This window comes from Oxyura jamaicensis, chromosome 2 (assembly GCF_011077185.1).
Source record: "Oxyura jamaicensis isolate SHBP4307 breed ruddy duck chromosome 2, BPBGC_Ojam_1.0, whole genome shotgun sequence".
NCBI classification, from domain to species: domain Eukaryota; kingdom Metazoa; phylum Chordata; class Aves; order Anseriformes; family Anatidae; genus Oxyura; species Oxyura jamaicensis.
The window spans coordinates 113,164,771-113,190,918 of record NC_048894.1 but is presented as its reverse complement, the minus strand read 5'-3'; the positions used below and the strand labels follow the sequence as shown (position 1 = coordinate 113,190,918).

General features: G+C 36.8%; 1 protein-coding gene across 2 annotated transcripts; it reads left to right on the top strand.

The window, feature by feature from the left end:
- On the top strand, positions 1–23,278 carry LOC118162919 (desmocollin-2-like). 2 transcript variants are annotated; one of them, XM_035319365.1, is made up of 17 exons: positions 1–19; positions 479–619; positions 2,843–2,927; positions 5,724–5,926; positions 6,372–6,497; positions 7,697–7,852; positions 8,773–8,917; positions 9,978–10,144; positions 11,791–11,925; positions 13,033–13,218; positions 14,593–14,852; positions 15,043–15,185; positions 17,207–17,422; positions 18,827–19,054; positions 19,491–19,612; positions 20,903–21,142; positions 21,893–23,278. In XM_035319365.1, exons 2-17 carry the CDS (start codon positions 581–583, stop codon positions 22,088–22,090), a joined length of 2,649 nt encoding a protein of 882 aa, XP_035175256.1. In that variant the 5' UTR covers positions 1–19; positions 479–580; the 3' UTR covers positions 22,091–23,278. The 2 variants fall into 2 exon arrangements, with proteins under 2 accessions (XP_035175256.1, XP_035175257.1); XM_035319366.1 differs by lacking the exon at positions 1–19 and adding an exon at positions 21,763–21,808 and having other exon boundaries at positions 228–619; positions 21,893–22,034.
- The last annotated feature ends 2,870 nt before the right edge of the window (positions 23,279–26,148 follow it).

The window sequence follows — 26,148 nt, the reverse complement described above, 5'->3', positions numbered from 1 at the left end:
TCGGAAAAGACGCCTGCAACAGATGAGCGCATGGGGTTTGAAACAAACAAACAAACAAAAAAAAAAAAAAAAAAAAAAGGGAGAGAGAAGAAAGGAAAGGAAAGGAAAAAGTTAACCACCCGGCCATCCTCAAGCAGCCCTGCCAGGAACCGCTTTCGCGCAACCTGCGCGTCCCCCGGCGCAGGGCTGAGCCTCCCAGGAGCGAGTCTCCGCGCTGCTCCGCGGCCAGGCGGGGCCGAGCGCGGAGGGAAGAAGGGAAGGGAAGGGAAGGGAAGGGAAGGGAAGGGAAGGGAAGGGACGGGGCGCGGACAAAGCTGCGTAACGCCGCGCAGGTAGGCGGGCGGGGCCGGGCGGGGAGTCCCAGCGCCGTGCCCGGGACGGGCATTACCCAAACAGAAGGAGGGAGGGATAAAAAAAAAAAAAAAGGTAATTAAAGTCGCCGCTGCCGCGCGCGGTCCCACCCTCCCTACCGGCCGGCTCCTCTGGCAGACGGGAGGGGACCGAGGGAGACGGCTTTCCGCAGACACACCGCCGCCGCCGCGCACTCCTCGCCCCGCCGCGCAGCGCACCGCAGCGCAGCATGGCCCACACCGCCCCCCGCCTCGTCCTCGGCCTCCTGGTGAGTGGGTCAGGGGCTGGCATGGGGCTTTGCGACGGCTTCGGCTCCGGCTCCGAAAGCACCCTGCAGGGTTGGGATGGGGCTGGGGGTCCCGTCGGAACGGGGGAGCGCAGAGGACCAGGCTCCGGTTCGTGGGTGGGAAAGGCGAGCACGGCGCGGTTTGGTTCGTGTGAACCCTCCCCCGGGACCCCCAGCGCCCCGCTGGGGCTGGCTGCGGGCTGGAGGAAGCCAGCGCCTTCCCCTGCCTGCCTTCCTCCTGCTCTGCGGGGGTTTGTGCGCAGGAATCGGCAGCAGAGAGGCTGTTGTCGGGCAGAGAGTGGCAGAGTTATTTTTTATTTCATTTTTATTACTGTCTTTCTTTTATGGATGAGTGGAAGTAATTTGTCGTTGATTTCTTGCCCCCTTCCCCTTTATTATCACTGCATTCTTAGAAAGAAGGCAGATGGTACTTTGAGCTCAGGAAAAAAAATCAGTAGCACTGAATCACTGATTTTATTATTTTTGTATCATTAGATATGTACATTTTAATGAGAGGGTTACTCTTCCAGATGCGCTATGCATTCCTGCCTTTGCTAAGATATTCATAATAAAACCCAAAGAAACCCAAATGAGTTTATTCATTCATCTAATTAAAAAGAAGATGAAATTCCCCTGTCAAGCAGGGGAAAAAAAAAAAACCTGTACACACCCAAACCTAAAAAAAAGTAAGGTGTCATCTTCATATAAAGTGAACGGACAAAAACTTATTTTTACCTTGCACCTCCTTATACGTTGATATTCACAAATACCTATTTCTAAAGTTTGTTTAACTGCAGTAGCTCCTCATACTGATATCAGATTAGCTTGGCGTTACTGATTCAGAATTACATGCTACTGATTCAGAAAATATCTTAGAACAATGTAGTAAAGTTGTATGACTTTAATATTTTATAAATTTATACGGTTGCTATCAGGAGAGAAGGATTTATTAAGTATCTGTCAATAAGGAAAATGTCTTTAAAAATCCTTGCTTCTGTCTTAAAAGTGTTTTGTGTATACGTGTTTTTATCTGTGCGTATATATGTAAGAAACAGTATGAACTGCTTTTATTATGTAGACACAGCATTTAAATTGCTTTAATGCATTCATTGCACTCCACATTTCAACTCAATTTTTGATCTTAGTTTTTGTAAAGATTGATATTGCCTTTAAAGATTTTAAAGTATTTTTATTTAAATGTTAATAAGTCATTTTCAGAATTTCCATTAGCTATTAATTTCTTTATACCTTTAATCCTAAGGAGATGTGCAAAATAAAGCTGACTTTCTTTTTTTGCCAGACTTTCATCCTGAAAGTACTTAAAAGGATGAATACACTTATTTACATTTTCTGTTTCTTTGTTTAATTGGTTGTGTGCTTTTTGGATTAAAATTTTAAACGTATGGATAAAAACTAGACAGAAGATACACATCCGCACACACTGAATCTGAGGTCAGGACTAAATTAGTCTGTGCTGAGGAGTATTTTTGTACCTCTGTATGATTCTTATAAGAAGTTCTGGTTATCTGGTTAATGCATCATTTGAATTTTGAGGAGGACCCCGTTTTGTAACTGGTTTTATGGGAGTGGACTGCTGTCATGCACAACGTTTTATTTATGTCATATCTAATTGCTGAAGCTAGATTTAACCAGTTGAGAATGTACTTTGAAGATGCAAAGCGATATGTAAGTGCAAGTGTCGTCATGTGGTCTTAATAAGACACTTGTCCCTTTAATGTTAGGCATCGCCAAGATTGAATTTACCAGATTGAATTAGATGGGTTGAACCTTAACGCTCAGGGGCTTTGGACCTAAATTGATGAGGAGTGCTATTGGAGGAAGCATACTGTGGAGTTGTACTTCATGTTTACAGGAAAGTAGTAGTGTAGGAGACATCTTGTCTAAGAAAAGTCAAAGTCTCACTGCTGATGTCAGTGCTGTTGTGATTTTAGAAAAAAAAAAAAAAAAAACACGCATTCTGTTGCATAGTACCTGTTTTTTTGGCTGAAGGGTGTTTTCTGGATCTTTTGATTAGCTCCTCTTTCAAAAATAAAATAAAATAAATAAAAATAATAAAAATACCAACACAAAAAAACAACAACAGAACAACAACAAACAACACAAAGACAGCTTCAGTAACAGTAGTTATTATTCAAAATATCATGCAATTATATCTTTTTCCTAATTTCATTATTTGTTTTCTAGGTATTGAGTTTGTGCTGTGATGCTTGCAAGAAAGTCATTTTTCATGTTCCTTCTGCATTAGAGGCTGGCACGTTAGTTGGCAGAGGTGAGAAACTGCAGGATGCCCATTGTAACAATAAAGCATTGTACCTTTTCTGGAGATGCTGTTCACAGCAGAGGATACTTTTTTTTTTTTTTTTTTTTTTTTTCTTTTTTAATGGAATGAATGGGTGACTGGACAGCCAGTTAAATAGCTGGATCAGCCTTTTTTAAGAAGGATACGCCCTGTATTTGTTACGGATTTGAACACTGACTTTGCATCCATTTGACTTTCACGTAAACAGCTATCGTCAGCTTTCACTATGTGCTTTAAAACTAGAATGACAGAGTTTAATGTTCTCAAAGTTCGGAGTTCTAAGGCTTAGTATTTAAATAGGTGGCTTAATATTCCAAAACGTACCTATAAACCACAGAGTCATATGAAGAAGTCAATAAGTCATTTGGATAATGGGAAAGGAAAAAATAAAACAACCCACACAACCAAAGCACCCAGAAGCTGCTGCTGTGTGACCAGTGTGAAATACATCTGTGACTTCTCGGCTGTGCTGGGGTGCTCAGGGCATACAAGGAGACGAGCTGGAAAGGCATCCTGCATGCACACCCATCTGGGAGAGCGCTCCTAACTGGCTGGGTGTCTGTCTCAGTTTAAGTTTATCTGTCTCAGTTAGGTTGATAGAGAGGCAAAGGGGAAACCAAAAAACACTCCATCTCCTTTTTTTTCCTTTCTTTGAAAGGCAGCTTTTAAAGGCAAGGTGAGGGAGCTGCTATCTCCTGTGCTGCCTAAAACTGAATCTGAGGCTTCAGAGGTGCCCTGTGTCAGTCCGAGGGCAGCAGAGGTGCATGCCCCAAATTTCTACAGAATGAATAAAGCCAGGAGATTTGTAATTATTCATAATACCAGTGCTCAGAAAATCTAGCTCTAAAATTGAAAGCTCATTGACCTTCCTGTTAAACTTTACAGTGAAAGGTTACAGCTGTTTAAGTTTTTGTATATTCTCAATACTTCTCTGTTTATATAAATCAATTTTCGTTTATTTAAAGTAAAACTTCTTGTTATTACAGTGCTATGAAAGAAATTGCATAACACTGAACTTAAACTTTCCAACAATTTAACAAAAGCTGTGTAGCTTGGGTGGTATTCCTTAAACATTTATTGAGAAAGGGTAATACATTTTGCATTGATATCAGGGATCACAGCATGACAATGAAATGAGTCATGATTTTCCTTGTTGTTAAGAGGTTTTATATATTTCTGACTTATGTGATATAGACGAGACTGTAAAGAAAAAGATCCCACAAAGCTATGACATACTGAGTATAATGTTGACTCACATAACGATCGCAAACAAAATCTCCATTCTGGTATTTTTGGAAATATAGTGCTCTAATATGCAGCAGTGCTATAATATGCACCTTAAAGTGAGGAGGTGATAATTCTGTGCAGTACTATTTTATTTTTTTTTTTCACAGATTGGCAAAGGAGAGGAGTCACTGATGCAATAGTATAGGAAGTCTATTAAATGTGTAATTGTGCAGTTAAAAGAAGGGCTTAGGAAGAGGGAGAAAGAAAAAAAAATATTTAAAATGATACTTCCCATCAGTCTTTGCATTGTTGAAAGATAAATTAAATTTCTTTTATCATCTGCATACGTGGGGTGAAATTTTGAATCTACTCTAATCTGGAATTTTGCACTTGGCTTTTGTAGCCATTTTTTTTAATTTTATTTTTTTCATAGCAAGACCCAGTATACCATGATACCATTGAAGAAGTATTGATGCATGCTAGTACATAGTTCTCTTTATTTTAAAGCCTTTTGATTTTGTACACACACAGCATTTTGGAATTTATTAAGAGAAGAAAAAAAAATAAAAATCTGGCTTTAAAAACATGACACTAACATCTCCATGGACTCTGCAAGGGTGATTTGTGTAGAGTTTGGACCTCTGGCCTGCATCGTTTTCAGGGTGCCAAATAATTTGTTCTTTGTGTGATGGTGCTGTTGCAGTTCATTACGATTACCCTGATTTTGCCTTTTTTTTTTTTTTTTTTTTTTCCCCAACTGTAGTGAAGAATTCATTGGTGAACCAATTTGAGTAAAGAGTGAAGTTTATTAGAATTTATTTAAACCACAAGTTTATAGCAAATGCAGTAAAAATACTTAAAGGAAAAAAAAAAATAAAAAGAGGAAGCATGTAAGTTGACCCTGGTACTTTCTGTCAACCCTGTGGGACTCTGTCATGTATATATTTAAAAAATGTCAATCATTTGTTCTAGAGTTAGTCTGTATCTCTCTGATCAGTCTGCCTCATAATTTAAAGGCCTTTGTCCTCCCAGGACTTCTAAATCACATAGAACCAGTCAGTGCTTTCCTCCTGAGGGCAAAGCTTCCAAGAAGTAATAGCTCCATTGGGAATTTGCATTAGTTAATCATCTTCACTGATTTTGTGGGGCATGGAGCACAAGATAAATATAATACATACTGATCCAATAATGAGCGTGTCTGCAGTGCTTATTGCATTTAAACTTACAAGTTTGTCTCTGATACTTCAAGAATTTCACCAGTGGCATAGTGTATTTTTGAAAGGTAGGCATGAAGCATCCATGTCCTTTAGGACATACTTTTATGAACACAGTAGTGGAAATTCAAGTAAACTCAGTCAAGTCTGAGTGCATAATTGGGTACAAGAATCTATATTTGTGGAGCTTATTATCAAATGACCTAATTTTAAAAAAAACTGCAAATGCCAATAAATATAATTTTAAGTTTTAATTAGTGAATGATTTTTCACCTTGAGAGGTATGTTATCGTTTCATTTATTGTTTACATCTTTTTTCTTACAGTTAATTTGAACGAGTGTCTTCAGTCTGCAGAACTTATCAGCTCCAGTGATGAGAACTTCAAAGTTCTGGAAGATGGCTCTGTATATACAACATCTGCTGTTTCTTTGTCTGATGAGAGAAGGACTTTTACCATATTACTTAAAGATATTCAAGAAAATGTAGAAAAGAAAATACAAGTCAATTTGGTGACAGATGACAAAAAGGTGGGCCTCTAATTCCAAGGTATCTTCCTTATTTGGGTACAGTTTTACAGAATACAGTTTGATGTTGGTTAGCTGTAGATGAATTTTTAGAATTCAGACAGTGTACTCTTTTGTAGTGTGTGTATGTTTTTTTTTTTTTTTTTTTTTTTTAATTAAAATCTGTAGACTTCCATTCTGAAATGGGAGATGCTAGCAAGGAGCTTAATCAGGAATGCCAAGAATTTTAAAAGCCATATTTGAGGCATCCAAGCAGATTTTATTTGTGCAAATTACTACGATGAATGCAAACCCTCTTAGAATGCTATAGGAAGTATAATCGGGAATGAAGATCTTGGAAAAACAAATGGTCAGTGGGAAAAATAGTGGGGAGATGGAAAAAGGAAGGACAATAGTTGAGCAAAAATGTACGCAGTTAAGAGTATATTTATATATCTTTATCTTCTAGACCAAGGCACAGAAGACCAGGCAGGCTAGAGATACAGTTCTCAAGCGAACCAAAAGAAGGTGGGGCCCTATTCCATCTGTTATGATGGAGAACTCACTTGGACCTTTCCCACTACAAATTCAGCAGGTATATTTTATATGGATCCTAATTTTATGGCACAAACTACTTTTCTATGTGACTGTCATGATATATGAAGAATGAAAGTGAGCTCTCTTGTATTCTCCAATGATGCCATTCTTGCTATTATACCCATCTTGTTCTGTTCATTATGTATCTTCTGATCTCATACATGAAATAACTTGTGACCATAGTAGTTGGGATGAACTGGAAAAGTGTAAAAGTTGTAACAAGGAGGAAGCATACTATGAGAAGAGAGCTATTCTGTATGGAGATCAATGAAGTGTGTAATTTAAAGAAAAAAAATATCCCAAAACATTGCTTAGAAAAAGATTGCATAGATGTGGGTGGTAAAATTTTACCTACTTGTCTATATCCTTTTTGGTGTTTGTGGTGTATACCTGTAGAATTGAAGACTTAGTATGGTCTATGTTATTAGGAAAAGTTCTTACAGTAAGAAAATAAGTAGGCGTGAAAGAGAAATGCAAGAACTACAGTTATCATGGATGCATCTAGCCTTCACTAGATTACAGAGTGGCTCGTAGCAGATGTGTAGAGACAAGTGTAATAACAGAGTCTGTACAGAGCAATCATTCTACTAATCTTATCTTCCTAACTTCTGGCATTTGGTAGGTAAGGAAAGTATTTGGGGAGGGGGTTGTTTATAAGTAGATAACTGCTGATGTTACCTCCTCAGTGCCTGTAATGAGATGCAAAGAGGCTATCTGAATTGTCACGTCTCTGGACTGTGCTATAGGTTGTTTTCTTTTTCTTTATTTCTTCCTTGCTTTTTCTTCAGTAATTACAAGCCATATTCTCAGTGAGTCCACTGAAAACAAAATCTTGTGAACAAAGTAAGAAGCTGTCTGTATCTGAATGTGCCTTGTGCATGCAGCATTCTAGAGAGAGTAGATTTTAAATTTAAATTTCTCTATGCACACTCTCATTTATTTAGTCGTTCAATAATGCTAAACAATTTCTAAGTTAGAATTAATTATTCCTTCTCATGCACCCACATCATAAAGGAATGCAGTCATAAGGCAAGCTGTTTTTAAGATTCTGTGAATCTTAAGATGGTAAAGAAGAAGTAATTTGAGTTTTTTTTTGAAGAGTTCGGGTTTCTGCTATGTGTGATCATGAAAAGGAGGAAGAATGTATGAGAACGATGCTAACGCTTTCCTTTGGGCTTAAAAATTCATTCTTTGTAGGTCCAGTCAGACACGGCTCAGAACTACACCATTTATTATTCTGCAAGTGGACCAGGAATTGATCAAGATCCAAAGGGTTTGTTTTACATAGAAAGAGAAACTGGAAATATCTTTGCTACTCGTGCAGTAGACCGTGAACAGTATCCAAGCTTCCAGGTACAGGCCTAAATTTTGTTAAGTATAATATATATATATTTATTTCTGTCATGCACATGTCTGAAAGTTGGGTTACAGGGGAGAAAGGAAGCAGACAAGATCTATAGTCAGCTGTCTGTTTAGAGTAGTATCTCTGGTCTTCGAGAGATGAAACCAGTGACAAAGTAATATCTGGTCATGTAAATCTTGAGAGGAGTTTTGCTTTTCACTGCTTAAACTCTAATTACAACAGTAATGGCAGTGAGCTACTGAATTTATATCACTTCTGGGAAGAATTTGAAGTTATCCCAGAGTTTTTCAGGGAGGGTCGGAAAGGTCTGCATAAAAAACAGATCATGACAAACTCCAGCCTGCTATATTATTTGAGCAGCTTGAGAAAAAACAGGCTCAATCTTTGCAGTTTATTAACAAGGTATACTGCTCTCTCTACTGGCTGAGAAGTGTAAGAAGGCAGTTAGTAAAAATAAACAGCTCCTGAATAGCAAGGTAACCTACAATACCTGTTATTGCATTTCATCAAATTATGTTATATCAGGCAGATAGTTTTATTACTATTCTTGATTTTATTCTAAATAATAGTAATTGCATCTAAATTTTTAGTAATGCTGATACTGTTTCATAGACATCTTAAAAAATTGTGTTCAGAAGACTTGGAAAAGATGTTTGGCAAAGTTGACAGAAAAAATGAAAGTGATTCAAATACTTCTAGTAAGGGGAAAGATTGGGAAGCAGTTACAGTTTTTGTGTAGCTGTCATCATTAGATAGTGGTCACTTCTTCCATGTGGGTGAGAAGTCTTGTCTTGAGAATTGTGTGCTTGACACTGTATTTCATTTTGTTGACTCCTCCACTGAACTGAAAGTATAATAATACCACATGGTGCTCAAGTATGAAGTGAGCTACTGAATTTCTGTCTTACAGATCATTTGCTTTGCAAGCACTCCAGATGGTTATTCACCAGAGGTACCACTTGTGCATACAATCAGGATAGAGGATGACAATGATAATGCTCCATATTTTACACAGGAAATCTTTGAGTTTTGTGTCCCTGAGAACTCCAAGCCTGGTAAGAATTGTTTCAAACTGATGAACACATTTACTGTAACTCAGCTACAAAGTAACAATGTGATCCTGACATTTTTCAGTGGGATTTCCTGAGTAGTGTTTCTTTCAAAGGGCAGCCCAAGATTTCTTAACTATTAGAAATTTCAGAATGTCATCTCAGTAATAGTGAAAAATAATGTGCAAAACAAATGTTTTAAAACTGAGATGATTTGGTGTTCTTAAAGCAGTTTAAGAAATTCAAAACATTTCATTTTATCCAGAATCACTTTTCTGCATTAAATGTTTAGATCGCAAAGCACAAAACAGCAGTTTTTAATAGATAAGTTTCCTGAGAACTAAGTTGGCAGTATTCTAAGGTCTAAAACACTTTTGATTAAGCCTACAGTGTGTGTCCAAGGTGTTGAATTAAGGTAGGACATTTCCTGGTTAGGGAAAGCACGATAACACATGAAGGGCTTGTTTCTACCTGTACCCGTGGACAGGTAGGGATTTGCCTGTTGCTGAATTCACATGTCAGTATAACAGAGGAGAAAAGTGGAGAGACAGGTGGGGCATAGAGAACAAGTAATGGAAAAACAATGGTTTGCCATACCATCTCTTAGACTAGGGGTGCAGAGTGAAGGGGGGTCTAATTTGCTTCACAGAGGAGGCAAACTGCCTTCACATTCACCCCCAAAGCACCAGTTGCATTTTGTTCTCAGAGCTCCTCCAATTTCGACTGGGTGAGTTATGGCTTCAAAATGAAGTCTAGAACCACACAGGCTGGGGATGCAGGACAGCAGAAAACCCCAAGAGGTGGCACTACAACTTGGACTGTGTCAGAGATCACTGAAGTTCCTCCTCACTTTCCCTGGCAGCTCCTCTTCATCTGTATTTGGGATGTTCAGTTAGAAGTCATTGGCAGAAACTCTAGCTGAAATCAAGACTTCTAATATTTCTCTTGATTATTCTTTCTGTTCATTTGACAGCTGCAATATTATTTAAACAGAAATATCTGTTCAAATATTTTTGCCTATTTATAGATTTTTCTGGAATTTAAAGTTGCTATGTTTTATTTACAGGTGTAATTGTTGGAACGGTGACTGCAGAAGACAGAGACGAGCCTTTTACTCTGCATACTCTGTTGAGATATCGCATTGTGTCACAAAACCCACCAATAATTCCAGCATTTTCTTTACATGGTGAAACGGGTGTCATTAGTGTATTATCGCCACAGCTGGATAGAGAGGTGATCTTTCCTTGAAGCTTATTTAGCTGTGATCTAGTGTACAGAGATAACTTCCTAACTGAATTCCTGTCATGGGAATCATCAGACAAAACATTTCTGTTAGCACTTGTATTGCTCTCTCTGAAGAGCTTCCAAAGCTTACAACAGAGTTGGTCCAAAAGGTTTATGCATAGGTCTACCATATTCTAGCTGAACTTGGCAAGGAGACTGCCTGCTACTCCCATTTTACACCAAACAGCTGTCTCTGGATTCCTACTCTTTCTCTGTTAATGAATACTACGGCCACTGTTTCCTCCCAAACAAGATCCACTTGAGGTTTTCCCTGATTCTTTACAGGGAAGATGAACTAACTTTACTGGAAGTAGTCAGTCATTCTGCACTCAACAGAAAGATCTCCAACATATAAAACCTGAACAATAATAGTGTTTCTCAGAACTTATGCACAAACCATTTATTGTTATCAGATAGCTTACAAGTAAGAAGATGGAGGAGATTTTAGTTTTTATCATGTTCAATGTTTTTGTGTGTAAAAGGTCATGTGAGAGTGTTTACATTAGAAAAACTGACAGGCATGTGTAATTCAAAACAATATTTCTTGGATAACACATACTAGAAAATGGCTGCAGGCACATAATTTTTAGGATAAAAATAATTGTATTCTGGAACACTTAGTCACTTCATGGCTGAAAATTCACCTTAATGGTGAGTTGCAAAATTGTATGCTCAGAGGTACATCACTTATCTTCTTTAGCAAGAGAAAAATGCAGTGACTGAGTATCACCATGACTTCTAGGGTCACAGAGCCTACTGAGGGAAGGAAAGGTTGAAAAATGACTCCACTACCTGTCTTTCAAAGAAACTTATGAAGTGGTGTTCCACTTGCGGTGGAGCTTTCTTTTCTCCATCCAGGAAATGTAATGCTACTTCCAGTTATTCAGAACTGGGTTTACTCTCTTGATTTTCAAGCTCTCTCTTTTGTGTCCATCTCCAGCTTCCCTAGGTTGTTCAGATATTTGTAAGGCTAAGGAAAAGCATTTTGCTGTTGCCATTACAGTCCTGATTTGAGCCCACTGATTTGAGTGGGCTGCTTATCAATGGCTCTGTAGGAACTGCTGAAAGCACCCACCTTCTACATCATATATCCCAAACAAAGGCTGATTGCAGGAACATTCATTGAAATAACAGGGTGAGAAACAAAGCTGAATGAAAAGTAGCCATGGACTGAAGCACTTTATCAGCTGGAAATCCAAGAAAAAACTGCCACTCCAATGGGGAGGGCAAGGGGAGAGGGATTGGGAGGATGGATTAGGGGATGAAAGCGCATCATCTGTGTCTTCCAAAACATGAGATACTGGAAAACAAAGGTGTCTGTGACCATTGTGGGGAGCTTTGATACTGGGTATAGCTTACAAATTACTGACAGATGCCAAACTCAGTGCTGCTTAGCCATTGAAAAATATTGTAATTGTTTTCATTTTGGAAGTATACGAAAATAGCTCAAAAGAAAACTGTCATATTCTGTGAGGGACAGTGATGAGTTTGGAGCAGAGTTGGGAAACAGGAATAAGACTTGTATTGCTGTGTGTGACTGATTTAAAAAAAAAAAAAATGTGTGTCAAACTTCTGTATGTTTCTATTCTTTTCAGCTGGTGTCCACATACACTTTGTTAATTGAAGTGAGAGATATGGGAGGTCAGCCTTTTGGTTTGTGCACTACAGGAACAGTTATCATTAAAATTGAAGATACAAATGACAATGCGCCAACTTTTAAGCAGATACAAGTAAGTTTTCATAAATTAAATGTCTGTGAAGAGTAAAATAAATAAAAACATACCACCTTTCTAATATCCCCAAGGGTGCTCTCTGAATGATGCTTAGTGCCCCAAGACAGTTCATACCAACATAAACCTTTGTGAACATGTCTGTTGTGTTATTTGGTAGTTAGACCTATTGCTATATTAGTTGTTGTGAGTCAGTGGCCTTATTGGGAGAAAATGAACGTTATTAATTCATTCACTTCTGCAATATATGTTATCTTAGAAATCCTGTAGTTTAACCATTTTTAGGGAGGGGGAAGATTCACTCTGAAGCATTTCCATGAGCCAGTTATCTTTGACCAGCTTTTGGCTAACTGTGTGTTGTTACTGTTAGTGAAGTAGATGCAAGGATTTCACTGATAATTTCTTTGTTATTCTAACTCTTTTTCTGTACATTAGTAGTTTTAAGCAGCTACTTTTTCACCAATAGCTATAAATCAGCTCTTTGCTTACTGTAGCCACCTAAATTATCTTCCCTTTTTCACATTTTAACTTAAAGATTTCTAGCTCAAACTTTTTTTTTTTTTTTTTTTTTTTTTTTTTTTTTTTTTCCCCCTCATATGTGTCTGCAATTAGGCATTTCTGGAGATATTGGGCCTTTAAAATTTCCCTTTTTAGGACAGATTATATCTCAATAAGCATATATACAGCTAAAATGCTGTGGGACACTGGTATGAAACATAACCCATGGCCTCTTTTTAATGCTGTGCCTTGGTGATGTTGTACGCAAATTAGCATCTGCAGATGATGTTGAACAAGGGAGCTGTGCTAATTTACCATTCCTGGAAGGAGAATTCCAGACTTCATTATGTCATTGGTAGCTGGGAAGTAAAAAGGAGCTATGCTGCCTGGACAGGGTTCCTGTTTCAATCAGGGTGTGAGGGAAGTATGGGGGAAATACAGTAATACATTGAAATGTACAAAGTCATCATGCTAGCTTGGTAAATTGTCTCCTTAGGTTTAACTGCAGTATTGTGGTCTAAAGGCTTAAATACAGTTGTCTTCACTCTTGAATTGTAGAAAGGCATTTTCTAATTTATGTTGATTTCTTGTTCTTTTGATACTTCCAAGTATGAAACACAAGTGGAGGAAAACAGAGTGAATGTAGAAATACTGAGGGTTTCTGTTGTTGATCTTGATGAACTTGGTGCGCCTGGCTCCACAGCTGTGTATGAAATCATAAGAGGAAATGACGATCGCTCCTTTGAAATTACAACAGACAGAAACACAAATGAAGGAATACTGTGTGTTGTTAAGGTAAGTGAAAATGGGACAGCTAGAGCAAAATTTGTATCTTCAGGTGTTACTTTTAAAACCAATAACCTAGAACTAATTTTTATTCAAAAAATACCTCTATCAAGCATATAATACTTTATTCCTATTCTGAACTCTATTCTAAGCAGACTAACACACTGCAAATGAGGCTCATGTGTAATACATAACTGACAGAATTTGCATAGGTCATCTTCCAGACTCCTCCTCCTTTGTGTGTTCAGAATTCGAGAGTCTCCCTTTGCTTTATCATCCAGCAGAGCTTGTTGCTTTTTCCTGATTCCAAAGTTTGAATTGTTGATACTTAGGGATGTAACTGAAGAATGCTTCACAGCTGGGATTTTAACAGAACTGGGAGCATGTCTGAAGACGGGAGCAACGGCACCACCTCCAGCCTTGTTCTTTTTGGGAGTTGATTAAACTTATTACCTTGTCTTAAAACTATTCAGGCTTTATTTTGCATGAGTTTAGGTAGCAAGTTCAGGTTTGCTTTTCTGAGTTGCACGGGAGTCCATGTACATGTAAGAAGTTACTCTTATACCTGGTACTTTGCAGGTGTGAGATAGAAGGACCACTCTACCTGGACTCCTTTTGTCTTTTAGTGCCTCTTGTTCATTATCTGTTAAAGCTGTGCAATAGCAAGTAACTTCTAAGGAGCAGAGAAAATTAATATTAATGTTTGAGGATGTAAGTCAGAAGGCTAACCTATGTCCATGGTATACTAATCTCATTGAAATTTCATATATTTAGTGTAACTCTGTAGTAGACCAGAGAGTATTGTAACTTCAGGATATAAATAGCTTTACTGGTATAAGAAGTCCTTTGAGAAGGTGTCTGGAGAATTACATGTGTAGATACTGACCGATCAGCCCCACATGTTAAGACACATTCGAAGTGGGTGAACTGTTACTAGGAAATAAATGTAGGTGCTAACAAGAAGAGTGATTGACTTGTGCTGGAAAGAACATATTCATAGATTAAAATAATCTAAAATAATCAGTTAGGTATGGGAGGAAAGGAAAAAGTCTCAGGCCACATTTAATTTTTATGTCAATTCTATTTGTGATTCACTAGCAGAGTATTCATCTGAAAATATATAGTGATGCTGCTTACCCTATTAGGGATAGTTCCTCAGGTCCTTTTCTTTGACTAATTTAGAACTTAACATTTTGGGGTTTCTTTGCTTGTTTAAATCTTATCTCTTTACTGTGTCGCAAGCTGGATGTTCCAGAAGCTGTTGTCTATTGTAAACAAATGTCATACAGTTTTACCTATTCAATAACTGTTCTGTGAAAAAAATGCCCAACTTGGTGTTACCTTGAAAGAGGGAAGAAACACACACAAAAACCTGTGTTTCAGGGACTGGACTATGAAGGCGCCAAGCAAAGGATCCTTGTGATTGCAGTCAACAATGAGGCACCGTACATGCTGGCACCACATTCACAACAAGTTGTCCAGAGCACCTGCACTGTTGTAGTGAATGTCTTAGATGTGGATGAGGGGCCAGTGTTTAAACCCTGTTTCTTCCGCATGGACGCTAGCGAATGTGATGAGGTTGGGACAAGTATTGGGAAATACCTAGCAGAAGATCCAGAAACTGGAAATAGTGAAGGCATCTGGTATGAAACAATGTTATCTCTAGTTTATTTGGAGTAAAGCATGGAGGGATACAAGAAGGGGGAATGTTGATGCTGTGTGTGTGAACATAAATACCTGTATCTATGTGTGTATGTGTATATAGGCATAGATATATGCATGTGTACGTATTTGAGATCCTTACTTAACACAAAAAAAAAATACTCTTAACAGCTACAAGATAGCGCCTGGACAGTGTAATTGGATCAACATAGATGAAAAATCAGGTGAAGTCAGAACCATTAAAGCCTTGGACCGAGATCTAGGAGAAATGAAACGCGGTCAATGCAATATCACAGTCCTCGCAATAGACAGAAGTGAGTACTAAATGTTGTCACTGTTAAATGCAGTCTGTAAAAGATGTTTATGTGCAATTTTAACTTAGGGGCAACTATACTGGTTCAGGCCAGAGGTGCATCCAGTGCATTGTCTTGCCTTTGGGATGACTATCAAATGTTTAGGGAATACTATACAGAAAGGCATGCATATAAGAATACAGAACAAATTCTCAATCTTTTCAAAAGTTATCTGCTCCAATTTAAAGCAGGGTTGTAGTAACAGGATTGTATTCCTTTTATTTCCTAACTAAATTTTGTTTTAAGTGATGTCATGTAACAGCCAAGTTGACAACAGTGAAAGTAGAGAGAAATTTTGAAAAAATAAGTTGTCCTTGAAACTCTGACTATTTTCTCATTTTTTTTGGTGTCTTGTTTCTGGAAACCTTCAAGTTAAAAGAACCTGTAAGAATAGCTGTATTCACTGATATGTGTTACTGTGCTCTTATCCTCAGTAGGTCTATGTTCTATAATCCTGTTCACATTATATATTGCTGAGGTGCAGAGCTCTTACAAATTACTCTCATTATAAGGAAGAGTTGCACACTCAGGTTCTTATTCTGAAACAGATTTTGGTGCTGACTTAAAGTGAGTGTTTATTCTTTCTGATCGATTTGGGTATAGGTGCTTATTGTAGGAAAAGACATGTTTTTGTCTCAACATCACGTAGTCAAGATGACTACACTTTTCACATCTAAATGCAAAAAATGTAGCAAATAAATTATCATGCTTTTAATTTTAAAATATGATTAAAAAAATCGATTGCCTTTATAAGTCCAATGGCAGGATTTATTTTTAGCCCTTCTGTGCTAAAGCATTCCTTTTATTTCCTGACTAAATTTTGGGAATAAATTTAGAGCAGTTGGAATGAAGAACAGACATTGAAGTAGCTTTACAGTTGAATAATACAACTCTATCCAAAGCTTGGATATTAAAATTACATGTATATTACAACAAATAAATTGTTTAGAGCATCTCTTCTATCTAAAATAAGTGTGATATATGTGTCTGCAATTAGGCATTTCTGGAGATAGTTTTAAAAAGCTGTTTTGATGTAATTTCACTGTAATGTATATACTAGCATTGACCATTCCTATATTGGAAAAAATCAAATTAGGAGGGAGAGCCCATTTAGTTCTTACATGGAGGCTTTGATATTGTAGTGTGTTTCATGGCTAAATCCAGCTACTGCATGGTGACAGAAGGAAGAGGACAGAAAAAATACACTGTATCCCAAAGTGTTTGCCTTCCCAGGGGAAGGGGAAGTAGGCTGTAGGGAAAGTGTAATGTATTTTCTCCTTCCAGGAGTAAAAGTGCTGGAGTCTTTAGCTTTCTGCTGTTGACTCTCAGTTTGGCTTAGCCTCCTTGACCATGGATTTTTAGGCTCCTTGTCCTCTCACCCTGTTAGACACTATGTGTACCCACATAGATATGTAAGAACAATAAAGTATGTTCTGTCCACATACACAAAACATGGAGCATTGGAACCTTTTTCTTCTGTATAGCTCTTTCTCTTTGTACCAATACACGTTGGTGCATTTAACTATGACCAGATTACACTGCTGAAAGTAGATGATTTTCAAAGCAAGTCGAGTTTCTGTATGGGATCCTGAACTGCATAAAAGCACACACTTGGTGAACCTGTAGCTGCAGACTTTCTTCTACCTTCTTTGTCTTTTCTGTTTCTTTTCCTTCCTTTACTCACTGTTGCAGAGTTTTACTTGAGGACAGCACATAAATAGGAGGAAACAGACTGCAGCAATTTCTTCCCTGTCACCAGGAAAGATGAGTTCCTTTCTAAGCAAATATAAGAACTCTGCAGAAGCAGCCAAAAGAAACCTATGAGAATTTCCTATCTGCTTTTGGCTAAATCAATAGCTTCTTCCACCTTAATTCTCAACCTGGATATTACAGTTGATTATATTTCTTCATGAAACTTGGGACTAGAAATAAAGGAATGAATGAATGAATGACTATATTTACCATTTCATTCTCTTTTATAGATGGCAAAACAGGCACTGGAACTCTGCAAGTTGTCATCCAGCCTTGCAACAGGAATTTCCCACGGATACTTAAAACTGATTATATAATGTGCAGAGACAGAAAACCTATCTGCCTCACTGCAGAGGATGGCGATATTGCTTCTTACAGCATGCCTTTTGTATATCGCGTGACTGACCGTAACTTGGCTTCCTCATGGAAGATAACACGACACAATGGTATGAGACTTCCTCCTCAGTTAGCTGTAGGTTGCCAGAGGCAGCTGTGGGACATCTGCCTTGGGTGGACTGTGAGATCCCTTGATAAATGCACATTGGAAACTGGTCAGTAGAGCTGATGAAGTAAACTTGTTCACCTATAACAGTCCCTCAGTTTCATTTGCTGTACAGGAGATCAAAAGTATAACATGAATAAAGGGAAAACACTAAAGGGGTCTTAGCTGTCCTGGGTTTGCAAAAGTTATCAGGGTGGCACTGTTGGCATCACAGAGGCAAGGTGGCTACTATATTCTGCCTGTTGTAGTATAAACAAGATATTGTCCTCAGCTTACTTGGGTCAGAAATCAGCTGCTGTCTGAAATTGTGATGTAAAAAGATTGTGTGTGAGAAAAAAAAAATATAGTGTGTTCAATAGGATCAAAACCTCTGGAATACAAAGTATACGTTCATAATTTCATAATTTGTACAGAATTTAACAATGAAATAGCCAATACTCCAAATAAAAGTACAACTTTTTTGAGACTGCTGTTATGGTGAAGGACTGAAACTACCTCAAATTGATTAGAGGTTTTTTTTTTTTTTTTTTTTTTTTTTCTCACTACTGCTGACAGCCAGCACATTTTAGGTGAAACAGATGGATGAAAAAAACAAACAAACAAAAAAACAACACAACAAACCCCAAACATTACTCTCTTAATATACTTATGTTAATTTTAAATATTTTCATAGAAATAGATAAAGGAATTGCTAGAAAAGTAGTAACTCTTCGCTAAAATTTGCTGATAGAAAAAGTTAGAGCTGGTGGTGGTTTCCTGGTGGGTGCTAGATGATGTCATCAAGAGTAGCATATATATTTGCTACCATGTTGTCATGTGTAGGTAATTAGTCTGAAAAGGATCTGATTCTGAAGTGTCTAGACAAACAGGCACTAGTGAAAGGCAAAAGACAGCAAAGTCTGAGACTGAAGACATTTGAGAGTTTCAAGGTTTATACTAGGCAAATTAAAATATATATATATATATATATATATAAATAAATATATAAAAGGGACATACAGTTTCATGTACCTCCACATAAAATAACCATTATCTAGAAGATAATAATTGATGTATGTATTTTTACGAATTATATATTTTCCCATTTAACAATGACCAGTGACCAGGTATTTTACTAAGCAGAGCAGCACACTAAATGGATTTCACTTCCCACTGAATATAGATATTCCCATTAGGTATAGCAACAGAGCTAAAGAATGGAAGGGGATATGCATTGCGGTTTGGATTAATTTTTCCAATCAAACTACTGGAAGTGCTTCTAATAAATGTCATTGACAGTCTTTATTAGTAAATGTAAATGGTGTTTCAGGCATTGTAAACAGTATATTTGTTTTTGTCTTTTTTACAGAGAAGTCTGTGTATCTTTCACCAAGGGGTGATATTCCATTTGGAATATATACTATTCCTGTAACTGTGTCTGATAACTCAGGAAAGCAAGGAGTCACCCAAATAACAGTTAACTACTGTAACTGTGTTATTCCAAGTGAATGTGAAAGGATGTCTTTTGCCTCCAGCAGTGTTACTCTTGGTGTATGGGCCATCCTTGCTATGATCTTAGGATCACTACTCTTGCTGTGTAAGTATACTTCTTATTTTAACGTTGAATGCAAAACACTCCATTTTTACAATTACCTGAGAATGCCCAACTCAAACTTGATTCATGTGATCATAGAATGGCTTGGGTTGGAAAGGACCTTAATGATCACCTAGTTCTAACCCTCTGCCATGGGCAGGGATGCCACCCACTGGGTGGCATTGGGTTGTGGGCTGCCCAGGGCCCCATCCAACCTGGCTTTGAACACCTCCAGGGATGGGGCATCCACAGCTTTTCTGGGGAGCCCGTTCAGTGCCTCACCACCCTCTTGAATGAAGTGTTGTGGGTTATCTTTTTTAAAGATACTTCATGCTTAAGCATTTAAAAAAACTAATATAACAAAATTAATTTTCAAACAAAATTAGATACCATTTTGAGGTAAAGTTCAGAGTATCTTCCTCCCTTATTTCCTCTCCAGTAATCCTGATTACAATCTGTGGTTGTTGTGGCTCCGGGGTAATGCGCAGACATGTGACTGACGATTGTGCCAATCACAACTTAATCATTTCAAATACGGAAGCTCCAGGGGAAGAGGTGATGGTAAGTTGTCTGTTTACTTCAATGTAGAAAGATATAATGAAGATTCTTGGTTTGCAAATAAGTGATTTAGTAAAGGAAATATGCCGTGAACACAGGAATCATTGATGTCCTTGGCTATTTTACAAAACTTTGAAAGCTTGTACTTTAGGCAACTGTTTGTACCATATCTATTTAAAGATATCCTGTGGTTTTTGTTCCAGGAGCCTCTTCTCAGCTGTTAATAATTCTTCAAAGCTCTAACTGATTGGTTGGAAGTTTCAGGGGGATATTTTAATTGGTCTTGTAATTTTCAACAATGAGATTAGATGGAAGTTTACTCTTTGGACCATGCTGAATATGTGTTCATAGCAAAACATTGTTGCTGTTCCTTGGAGAAGAAATTTTTAATTTAGCCAATAATTACTTTAGGTATCACAAGTACAATTTCTACTTTTCCTCTAAAAAATGAACCCAAGTATAGTTGATTTTTGAATCAGTGGCAAAAGTATTGAACAGTCCATGTTCACAAAATATGTTCTTGCTTTTGGTGACTAAACTATTTCAAGATTCAGTCTGTCATGAACATAGTCCAGCCCAGGTCTGCATTCATATGCAAGGACTTACCTCTTCATACTCTTTCCCTTCTCTGTCCGTCACTCCTTGACTTTTACATCTTCACAAAAAGGTTACCTTAAAAAAACATTGAGTTTACTTACATTAGAAACCAAGACAAACTATCCTAATTGTGACAAATGTGAAATTTGCTATTGCCTATAAAGCATAAAATGTAGTGCCATTATATATTGATGCATAATCTTTAATTTATATGATCCTGTACTAGTTTTTCCATTTTTCATCTGGTATGCAGATTTAATGTAGAATAAAATAGAATGATATTTATGAATATGACTATATATCTGGTTTAATGGGTCACAGGTTGTTGACTTTGGAAACCAAGCATTATTTTATGTGATATTTTGAGAAACTAATATATTTGGATTATGGTGCATCTTTCGTCAGGATAAAGATTCCGTTGTTGGATCTCGTATCATATCTAATTGCAGATTATTGTTTTCCACTTGTCCTAATGCCCCTCTCCAAAGACCACCCATTGATTTTTATGTATGAAGTGCTAAGGATGGCTTTTAGTTCAAAATGTCACTGTGCAAGACTGAAAACTTGAGTTTTCAGCATTGACAGTTCCGAATTGCTGAATTTTACAAATGCAATAGAAATAAAATAATAATAATAATAATAATAAAAAGGGTTTCTACACTATTACTCTTTTTATTTTATTTTGTTTTTTTTTAGGATCACAATATAATTCCTCTACAAAATACAGGTGATCAAGTAGGATGTGGAATAAAAACAGGAGATCAACAAACATTTGAAATGGTAAAAGGAAGAGGTCATACCCTGGAATCAGTCAGGGGAGGTGGACATCAGACTCTGGGATCAGTCAAAGAAGGAGGAGGAGGACAGCCTGTGATGGACACATGTAGATACTCTTACTCAGAATGGCATAATTTCACACATCCTCGTTTAGGTGAAGTAAGTATTCTGACTCTTAAGTTTTCTGGAGTGTAGGTTATGATCAATGTATGCAGACTTCTCAAGGAAGATGTATTTGGGCTAGAAAGATTTTTTTTTTTTAATTATTATTATTATTTTGCTTTTTATTCTCTGCCTCCCATTTTGGAATATGACTTTCAAAAAGTCATCCTTTAAATATTTTGGGACATAAGCATAAATGACTTTCTCTTGGCTTAAACTATAAGCAGTGTGCTATTTTACATTAGAGCATTTACTTTCATTAATAATATTAACCCTACTCAAGCTCTTGTGAGTTTAGTTTGCTTTTATTCTAACTGCTTGCTCTGTACTAATTTAAGACCTGATATTTATCTTAGCAATGGTGTAGGAATGTATGTACAGTGTTAGAAATGTAGTTACTCCATGCTTTGGAGATGAGAAACTCTGCTTGTCTAACTAGTTACATGTAAGTCAGTCGTTCAATTTTGAGTGGATTTTAGTTGTTTGACAGGTTATTTAAACAGGTTCTTCCTCTATTGTTGTTACATATGTGATTAGTAGAAATTATTTCTTTATTAAATATTTATATTTTATAGTCTTAATGATATAGACCAATCATGTGCATTTTTTGTATATAGGAATCCATTAGAGGACACACTCTGATTAAAAATTAATCAATGAAAGGTAAATCAAAAGAAATTATTTTTATGCAATATGTTTAGGATAACAATTTAAGAAAATAATAAGGTGCATTCTCTTCCTATGCAGAAGGTGCACCTATGCAGACAGGATGAAGAACAGAAGCATTCTGAAGATTATCTCCTTACATATAACTATGAAGGAAAAGGATCCTTGGCTGGTTCTGTAGGCTGCTGCAGTGATCAGCATGAAGAAGAGGCACTTGACTTCTTAGATCAGCTGGAACCTAAGTTTAGGACATTAGCAGAAACATGTGTTAAAAGATAAATGTGCCTTTCACAGTGCTGAAAAAAAAAAACACTGTAAATAAGTGGCTGTCCTACTTTTGTGATACTGGGTATTTTGGAATTGAATGCAACAGATTCTTCCACTGCTTGTTTTCTAGGGGAGAGGTTTATCAAAACTAATGTAGAGTGGTGAGAGTGTAACTCTTACATTAAATGTATAGCATATTTTTTTAGTCTCTACTAGACACATTCCATCAAAAGTAAGGGATTCAAACCATTTTTTCTTTAGACTACGTTCATATAGTAATGCTAGTTTCTTTTTAGATTACATTTTCTATTCTTTGTGATTGCTTAAAATGCAAAACTTAGTGCTGTTAATGATTGATTCAGCCTCAAAATTTTATTATATTTGGCTTTGGAGAAGGAAAGCTTTTTTCACTCACTGTTCCTTTGTTTTCTTTTAATTCTGTAGAAATAAATCCAAAAATATTACTGGTGGATATCAAATACCTTGTTAATTTTCAACACATATGAATTAAATGTATATGAGATACTTCTCATTTTTCACATTAAAAATACCAATGACTACATTAGAAAATTTTATATTTTGATTGAAAATTAAATATATATATATTGTATATATGTAAAATAATATTCAAAAATATATTTTTCTCCTAATGGGTTGCTACCCATCAAACTTGCTATCCTAAGGGATTTATGGCATCAACACATAGGATATCAGCATTGTATGCGAGTATATATTTTTCTTATAAGGAAATGAGAGATGAAAAAAATCAGGAAACAGGGGTAACTATCTTACTTTAAATGAATACAAGACAAATATCATGTTTACTTGACATAACTTTGTACCTCAGTTTCTTGTGAGTTTTAACATGGTATCATTACAGAAATGATCATTGCCAAGAGTTTTGTCCAGCATAGCTACCACTACCTTTTTTTACTTCTCTAGCTGTGGATGTCATGAGACTTTCTTTCCGTAAATAGACCTGACAGAAGATGCAGCCCAAATGGATTGAGCATGTACTGCATAATAGCATGTTTCAAAGATAGCTCTATTTGAGACACAAAAATAACACCAGGATAAAACGTCTGTTTAAAGCATATTATGTAGTGGTTGTAGAGGTATGCATTTTCACAGATCTCTGGCAGAAATCAGCTGAATCCCATTTGTTGTTTTACTAGATCAAGCATACATATACATTATATATATATATATATATATATATATATATATATATATATATATATATATATATATACAAAACTCTGTAATATATATTGCAAATGACAATAGTGTGACCTGACCTGAATATTGTCATAAGCTATTTCTGGAATTCAGCCTCTGCTTCCCAGGTTTTGTATGTTTTTAATATTTGCACTCCTGGTTAAGAACTCTATCCTCTGTAATCTGGGAATTTTCTTGTGCCTTAAAAGAATGTCTTCCTGCCTATAAGAAAGACAAACTTGTGCAATCACTTATTCTGTATCTGTATTTCTGCTTTTAGGATTTGCTTTGTAAACGTAAGCCTTTGGGAGATACTCTTAAAAAAAAATACTGTAGCTTATTCTATGTAAAGGGAATTATTTTGTAACAACAAAGAGTCACACTACCCTCAAGTTCAGTGCACAGCTGTTGCTGACTTCCAGTGACTGAAATTCATTCCACATTATGGTCAATGAAAACCCATAACAGTATAAAAAGTTAAAGTTATAAGATATAAAAACCTTCTTCCTTACACTGTAAATGGGCTTCAGAGTATTTACAGTAAGAACTAGCTATGGTTGTTAACGTTAAATGTATTTTAGTCCATTATTTGAAACTGGAAAGGAACTACATTCACTGCCAGCTAGTGGTAAGAGTGATGGTCACCAAGAACAAAATTTTAGACGAGAATCAAGGTGTTATGAACTTACTTTATGAAAAAAAAACATGTTAACACTATTTTCATGGACACTATTCTTCTTTATCACTAACATAAATGAGTTTTGCTGTACGTTTAGGCAGACCTGTGGCTGGTGCAAGTCAGGACGGCCTTGCTGATGTCAGTGGAGCTGTGCTGATTCATTCCAGGTGAAGATCTGTCCCCTACTGATTTCCTTAATTCTTTCTTGTCTTGTATCTTCAATTATTGGCTATACACTTTTTAAGGTAATGTTAATATCCTTTTCCCCCCCTTTGTATTGTTATTAATTTTTTAGTTATAAACATCCTGTAATTCATAAGGACCTTAGATAAATAACAGAAATGCACTCCTTTTGAAAATTACTTGGGGGGTGGTATGGAGAAACATCTAGAAATATGGTTTCTTTCCTTATAAAATAGGAAAGTAGTGCTATTTGAAAGGATTAGACTACATTTATTTGAGCTTTAATGGGCTATTTTAAGTAGATGGTTGCCAGCTTTCCAGCTTTGGAGTTGCAGTAATTTATTGAAAGCAAAATAATGTTTTCGACTCGAATTTGCATTAGATATATTTTCTTTCCTTTTTTTTTTTTTTTTTACATTTCAACAAGCATAATTAGTTATATTCATTTTTGTCCATTTTTTAAACAAAGCACAAAGTTGGAATAACCCACTTTTTTGTCTGTCTTAAAAATTAACTATTTTTGTAAAACTAAGAATAGAAAGGTAATTGAAATGCTTTAAAAAGTGAACTGTAAAAATACTATTTTCCGTATTATCTTCCAATCATGTGAATGGAAAATTGGCATAAATCATTACAGTTTATAAATACTAAGTACCGAATAACATTTGTATAAAACTTACATTTTGAAATATTTCATTTGTATAATTCACTGTTTGTTGTCTTGAATCACCTTAAATATTGTGAAAATTTGTTCTCTTCAGCTAGATCCCATCCAAACCATCTAGTTGTGTAAACAATCTCTTAACATCATGTTCTAGGAATATTTTGTACAACAGTGATTAATAACTTTTTTTGCAAAATAAAATGAACTTCTACAAAAACTGTTCATTTCTTGTACATGAACTAGTTTATGAAGATAAGCATGCACATTTCTGCAGAAGATTAGATTTTAAAAATTTCACGTGTTTTTATGATGTTATACTACTGTAACACTAGGATTATTTGCCCTTGCAGCATGACTAGTAGTGAATTTCAACTGTCTAGTTGTTTTGTGGTGTTTTCTTAATGCTTATAAAATCACAGAACACAGGGTGAATTCAAGATCTGAAAACCATGAAGTGTTAGTCTTGCCATCTCACTGATGAATTGCAAAAATACACAGTGCCTGTTTTCAAAACCTCTTCAGGAAATCTAATGGCAGCAGATAACCCATACTTTAGTGTTCAGCCATTGTAAAGGTATAGCGTATTAATATTGTAGGTCTTGTAAGACCAGTGGACTATCAGCTTTTGTTACCTGGATTCAAGGAAAGGGATCTATTCACAGAATGGTATAGGTTGGAAGGGGCCTCTGAAGGTTACCTGGTCCAATTCTTCCTGCTCAAACAGGACCACTTAAAGCTGCTTGCCCAGGACCATGCCCAGGTGGCTTTTGAGTATCTGCGGTGATGGAGACTTCATAAAATCCCTGAGTAACCTGTGCTAGTGCTCGATCACTATTGCCACAAAAGAGTGTCTCCTGATGTTCAGAGGGAGCCTCTGGTATTTCAATTTGGGCCATTGCCTCCTATCTTTGTTACTGAACACCACTGAAAAGAGCTTGACTTGTTTGCATACTCCCTTCAGGTATTTGTATCTATTAGTAAGATACCCCAAAGACTTTTCTTTTTAGGCTAAACAGTCCCAGCTCTCTCAGCCTTTCCTCAGAGGAAAGGTGCTCCAGTCCCTTCATCATCTCCGTTGGACTCTCCAAGATGTCCATGTATCTGCTGTAATGGGGAGCCTGGAACTGGACCTGGCACCACAGGTGGGGCCTTACCAGTGCTGAGTAGAAGGGAATGATCACCTCCCTCGACCTGTTAGCAATACTCTTCTAATGCTGCCCAGTGTACTATGAACTTTCTTTGTGGAAAGGGCACATTGCTGTCTCATGTTCAAACTGGTGTCCACCAGAACACCCAGCTATTTTTCTGCAAAGTTGATTTCTAGCT

Coding starts and splice junctions, on each gene's coding strand:
- LOC118162919 (XM_035319365.1), top strand. CDS start 581: ATGGCCCACACCGCCCCCCGCCTCGTCCTCGGCCTCCTG. Junction 14,853..15,042: donor GGAAATAGTGAAGGCATCTG/GTATGAAACAAT, acceptor TACTCTTAACAG/CTACAAGATAGCGCCTGGAC. Junction 21,143..21,892: donor CACATCCTCGTTTAGGTGAA/GTAAGTATTCTG, acceptor CTTCCTATGCAG/AAGGTGCACCTATGCAGACA.